This window comes from Nanorana parkeri, unplaced genomic scaffold (assembly GCF_000935625.1).
Source record: "Nanorana parkeri isolate BGI_ZX_2015 unplaced genomic scaffold, ASM93562v1 scaffold1637, whole genome shotgun sequence".
NCBI lineage: Eukaryota > Metazoa > Chordata > Amphibia > Anura > Dicroglossidae > Nanorana > Nanorana parkeri.
This window is the reverse complement of record NW_017307905.1, coordinates 26,964-33,363: the sequence shown is the minus strand read 5'-3', so window position 1 is coordinate 33,363 and position 6,400 is coordinate 26,964. Positions and strand designations below refer to the sequence as shown.

The following is a 6,400-nucleotide window of genomic DNA, read 5'->3' as shown; positions in this document are numbered from 1 at the left end:
CTTTACAGCGGCCGTCGTCAGAATATAAAAGAAATAATAATGATTATAAATATATATATATATATACACAAATACATACACAGACACACACATATACATACACACAGAGTAAAATAAAATCCATATACCAATAATACAATAATATTATATATTTATTTATATATACATCAGATTTGTGAATTGATATTCAAGTATCTGTCAGTGTAACACACAGATTACTAGCACTCACAAGGGTGGCTTCATAGGATCCTGCAAGGGAAAGGAGCCACCGTAAAGCAGTCTTCAGCAGCCATCCATCTACTAGGTTGGTGATGGGAGGAAGAAGGACAGAAGAAGGAGATGTGGAGAGCAGGGAGCAAGATAGTGGCTTGCCTTGCTGTGCAAAGGAGTTACCCTAAAACAGGAAGTCAGGGCCAGTGTTTAGGGGACCAGCTGATTCTGCAGGAAACTAAAACTTTTATACACCAGGAAGCAGCGTCCATTGTAAGTGATTTCATCAGCATTAGCTGAAAACATTGTGACTTTAATATTACTTTAAAGCTGAACTCTGAAGCAAAAGCAAATATAAAAGCCACGAACGAATGCGGCTCTGTAATCAATCCATTAATAAATATATTTTTTAAATGCAAGCGGTGTGGATACCTCAGTTTGACTTTGTATTCACGTGTGACGAGGGAGCATGGAGCCGGGCAGCATGTAATGACTCGCTGCCTGGTTTCCTGATTGGTTGGGAAGCTGACACAGCGCCGAGCTTTCTGATTAGCCAGGAAGCCGGCTTCATGCTTCCTTGTCACCTAGTAATGAGAAGCATGGGGACAGCTCCCTGCTAATCAGGAAGTCAGGTGGCGACCATTACACGTCTCCTGGCTTCCTTAATGGGACTTCCGGTATCGGTATTCGGTATCGGCAAGTACTGGGGGGAAAATATCGGTACTCAATACCGAAAAATCGGTATCGGTGCAACCCTAGTATCAACCTCTTGCAGTCTCTGTAATGTCCACAAGGAGGAGAAAAGAGATGCAACATAAGGAGCCAATCAGGTGTGCTGCAGTGGTGTGCTGACAGAAGAAGTGAGCAGAGCGACAGAGAGATAAGCTCATATATGTGCTGCTTCTCCTTTCACTGTCCAGTCACAGGGTGGGGTTGAGGAGGAGACCTGTAAGTGAAAGTGAGACTGCAGCACAGAAAGGTCAGGTACGCCCCCCCGGCAAGACAGGGCTGTGCAGTGGGGCAGAGCCATGCAAATTTCAGGGCAGGATGGACAGAAATACAAATCCCTCGGTAGGTAAACGGCTCCCAAATGTCTATTTAATCTGTTTGTCTGGAGTTCAGCTTTGAAGTACAGAGATTGGATTGGGAATGAGATTGGCAGTGTTCAAAGAACTGTAGCAGGTTGGGTATCATAATTTGCAGTTGTGTCACTTAGGGCCCCTTTCTGACGTGTTCTCCAATCAGGACCGCCTGGCAGTTTCTCAGGCAGATCTGATGGGGTGCCCAATGTAAGTCTATGGGCAGCCGGATCTAAATGGACGTGCCGGATCGGGGTGTAATCTGATGTAAATGGGCACAAATCCGTCCCCCATAAACCAACATGGGTCTGCTGGTGGTGCACCCAATCAGTGGAGGGGGTCTCCCACATATCTCCCCCTCTGCAGGCTCTGCATCTCCCCACCCAGCTCTTAGCAAGCTGGGGCGCTCTGGCTGCCTTCCCGTCCAGCCCCGGCCAACCAGTGACCTTACTGGTTGCCAGGATCCGGACGGGACGCCGGCCAGAGCGTCCCATCTTGCTAAGAGCTGGACAGAGAGATATGTATGGCCTTTACACATCTCACCGCCTGGCTCTTAGCATCCTGGCATGCTCTGGCCAGAAAGGGGGCAGAAGACACACTGCAAAATTTCCGGGGCCCAAAGAGATGCCACTTGAGGTAACAGCGTCAGGCTGCCTCATTAAAGAGATGGCCCTGTTTCTAACCATCTGTGGAAAGCTGGCCGTACGCCTTTCTATTTTCTCATTTAGCCCGGCCCCTTTCATATCACCATCTAAGAAGTCCCAGGTCACCCTTACTGAAAGGACTTACAATAAAAAAAGTTACAGTCAAATAAGAAAACTTAGAAGTCAAGGGAAGAACGTGGTAAACCCAAAAGGTTCTCAGTAAGGTCCGCTCGGCAACTCAATACATTGTTCACCAGCTCCTGAATATTGTCCTGGTTGTGTTAGATGAAGAAGTATAATCTCTACTAAGGATACACCGATACCGATACTAGTATCAGTATCGGTGCCGATACCAAGTAATTGGGCGAGTACTCGTAGTTGCCCAAATGCTCCCGATGCCTTTCCCGATCCAGAACTTTGGGTATCAGGAAGCTGGGTGGCGAGTGCTCCCTTGTCCCTTGCTGATGAGGGAGCATAGAGCCGGCTTCCCGGCCAATCAGGAAGCCGGGCGGCGTGTAATGGCTCGCTGCCCAGCTTCCTGATTGGTCGGAAAGCTGGCCTGGTGACCAGGGAGCATGGAGACGGCTTCCCGGGTAATCAGGAAGATGGGCGGCGAGTCATTACACGCCGCTCAGCTTCCCGGCTAATCAGAAAACCGGGTGGCAAGTCATTACACACCGCCCGGCTTCCCTAATGGGACTTCCGGTATTCGGTACTGGCGAGAACTGAAAAAAGAATTGGCACTCGTACTCGATACCGAAAAACTGGTATAGGTGCATCCCTAATCTCTACATATCGGTTGTAGGAATTTTTCATTACCAAAATTCTGCACACGAGTATATTTTCATCACCCGTATTTAGCACGGACACTTGCCTCAAGGCCCAGATTTACCATTAGGCACAGTAGGCCTATAGACCGCAGAGGCAGAGTGGAGGCTTTTCCCTCTATACTTATTGGTCACACATTTTTTTCCATTATCATTACAAAAAGTTTTCGCATTTAAGGTTATTTACACATTATTACAATAATTTAACTTTAATATTTGAAGTCATTTTTTTTTTTTAATTGCTAGGTAGGTAGTGTTTTATGGCAGGAGAGACTCCATATATATGTAGAACCTCTTTCCCTGCCTGCTAGACTAATATTTCTTAACAATTGTATACTGGATGCCGCATTTCCACAGCTCATTGTGTTATCCTGCGGCATCTATAAAATGCTGGGATTAAAGGCCAGGGACTGGTACAAATTAATTCCAAAGCACATGTCTGGTAGATACGTCATTTGTGCCCAGCCAATGGAGAAAACTGGCTTAAGACTGAACACTCTGGATATGTTAAAAAAATTAGGAGAAGATAGCAGTAGTGGCAACGGAGTGGCAAAGGGGAGTGAGGACCCGTCTACCTTGGAAGTGGCAATTTTGGAGATAAGTCTACCATAATTTTATGGCGGCTGGAACCAGAAAGTAAATGTGTTCCATAAAAGACGTGACCTTAGCAGATGGGTGATGATAAGGACCCTAAAAGGTTGGTGCCTACAGGCTTTCAGTGATAAATGTCAGGCCATGCCAACACTAACCTTATGCTATATATAACTGGGATTTACTGAGATACCTTGGCCAAAGGCAACGACGGCGTTACTGAATGACACACATTACAATTAGGTTTATAGACATCTAGGTGCGCTTCTTACCTTGATAGATAGGGGTGAGCGTGGAACTGTGGAGAAAAAATTGGTGTCCGTATCCCCGGAAGTGTCAGCATTAAGGGGGGAACGGGGCGTAAAGTAGTGAGCTCTGGCCGCAGTGCCAACCGGCTATGTCCCAAGCTGATGACAGGCACATGGGCGGGAAATCCATTTGTTGGTCGCTTTTCCTCTGTGGCAGGCTCAGAGGGAGAAGGTGGAGAGCCACATGGACGAGGAGCAACCGGTGTGCTGATTGTCACATCAGACTGTCTCTCCGCAGGGCCACCATCTTCATCCATTGTAGCATGTGGGCAGTCCAGAGGTACGCTTTTGTAATCAGTAGGACACATGGGCACACAGGTCACCTGGGAAGAGGAACATTAGATCAGATGAGTTCTCCTTATCATTGACACTTGATCACCTGATGCCCAGTCAATGTTCTATGTACTGCCTGCTATCATACATTAGATATACTTATCTACCTTTTGTGAAATGTTCTTGTGCTCCTCTAGGTTGTATTAACCAATTAACTTCCTACCCCTGCGGTTCCTCCCTACCACCTGACCCTTGACCTCCAGTCAGGTAAGGCCTGCTATTTTCTCTAATCTTTAAGCCTTTCCCAGGGACTATTCCTCTCCACAGTCATGTAGCTCCTCCATTGATTTCTCTGGGTCTGTCACTATACTAATCTTTTCAGGGCAGTAAGCCATAGCAGCCAATAAGAAATTACTCAGACCAGGCAAGCTTAATTTTGGTTGCTATGTGTTGCTGCAATTAGTACTCTTATTAAATAATTGGATATTAAATATAGCTATATTAACATATACAGTCATGTGAAAAAGTAAGTACACCCATTGGAAATTGTTGACTTTTCAACAGTAAAAAAAAGGTATACATTAGATCCTTATTCAAACAGCATCCACAGATAAAGGTGATTCACCTAAATGAAAAAAAGGAAAAGTTTCCTTTTTAATTCTACAAAAAATATCAATAGAGGCAACGGCATACTATGGAAAAAGTAAGTGCACCCTTGGCCTCAAATGCTGGTATTGCCCCCTTTAGTAGAACATTTAGAAATGACTTCTTGCCTATCCTCTGACAGCAACCTGGTAAAATCTTGGCTGCTCTTCCATGCACAATTCCTTCAGTTTCAATATGTTTGTGGTCTTTTTCCCCCCCCCCCCCTTGCAACATTTAAATGGGATTCAAATTAGGGCTTTGACTACTCTAGTATATAACCTTCCATTTTTGAGCCATTCTTTGATGGATTTGCTAGTGTGCTTCAGACAATTGTGGTGTGGAAAAATCATTTTACAATTCAACTTTTGGACAGATGGTCTCACATTCCTTTCAGGCACACAATTCATATTTGACTCAATGACAGCAAAGCTGTACAGGCACTCAACTGGCAAAGCAACCCCAAACCATAACATTTCAACCACCATGCTTCACATGTGTTTCTCCATTAATGCGGTCTTTCGTTTGCACTAAACATGTCCACTGTTACTATGACCAAACATCTCTGATTCATCAATCCGCAGCACACTGTCCTAGAAGACTTGGTCTTTTCCTACAAGTTCAATGGCAGACTGTAACCTTGTTCTAATGTTCTTTTTGGACAGAAAATATTTTTTCCTGGTACGCCGCCCATGCAGTTTAAAGTGGGGCAATCTCTTTCTGATTGTAGATGTATGCCCTTTGACACCAACTGTTGTAAGAGTTTTCTGCAGATCCCGGCTTTAAATATTGAGGTTCTTGGAGAATTTTTTTTAGCTCTTGGGCTGAATTTGCTGGGCCGGCCGGTCCTGGACAGATTAGCAGTTATAAAAGTCTACATCACATGGAGAACATTTTCCTTTTAGTGGAATGATCGATTGCAAAAAATATGGCGATCTTTTTAGAACCCTTGGCACACATATAGAAATCCACAACCTTCCTTCTGAGGTCCTTAGAAAACTCAATTGCTCAATTGCTCTTGGCATGATGACACCACACACAATAGCAAACAGAAGACCTGACCGGAGATGTCTGAGGTTCAGAAAAGACAGCTTCCTCCTTCGTACTTCCTAAGAAGGTTCTATTCATGGGCACCCAATCTGAAACACTTCATTCCAATTTCAATGATTTGAACTGGTGGTAAGAGTAGGGGCGTACTTACTTTATCCATGTGATGGATCTGCATTTCCATTGATTTAGATTATCAGAATGAATACACCGGGTCAATGTGATGAGTCATATCTTCATGTATTTCACCTTTATCTGTAGTGTGCTATCTGTTCAACAAACAGCTTCCATGGGGTGTCCCTACTTTATTTACATGACAATATGACATCATGATGGTGTGAATGATCAAACACAGGAAATACTGTACGTGGGCTGGGCACACGTGGCCTGAATACCGCACTGGGCCTCAGACTGTAATGTATGAATTCAGATACATTTTCTTGCTATTCAGACGCTTTTTAATCATCCCAATTTTGTTTTCTGTTTACATATACTATTATGTGATCATGATCTATGATCTGGTATAACATGATAACTCTTGTACTGGGTTTTGTTTGTTTCTATTGTGGCATTTTAGTGATAGATAGATAGATAGATAGATAGATAGATAGATAGATAGATAATAGGGAGAGAAAATAGAGATTATTAAGATTATTAAGATTATTAATTGATAGATAACCATATTTTTGATTATCATAATAGAGAGAGAGAGAGAGAGAGAGATACTTTTACAGTAATACAATAAAAAGATTATTAATGGATGGATGGATGGATTATAT

At 43.7% G+C, this 6,400-nt stretch overlaps 1 protein-coding gene across 1 annotated transcript in view; it reads right to left on the bottom strand.

The window, feature by feature from the left end:
* Positions 1-6,400, bottom strand: part of LOC108799128 (protein lyl-1-like) — a 24,912-nt gene that overhangs the window by 16,621 nt on the left and 1,891 nt on the right. Inside the window, exon 2 of the mRNA XM_018570947.1 lies at positions 3,624-3,982. Coding sequence (XP_018426449.1) covers positions 3,624-3,967 — 344 coding nt within the window. The 5' untranslated portion in view covers positions 3,968-3,982. The remainder of the gene's footprint in view (positions 1-3,623; positions 3,983-6,400) is intronic.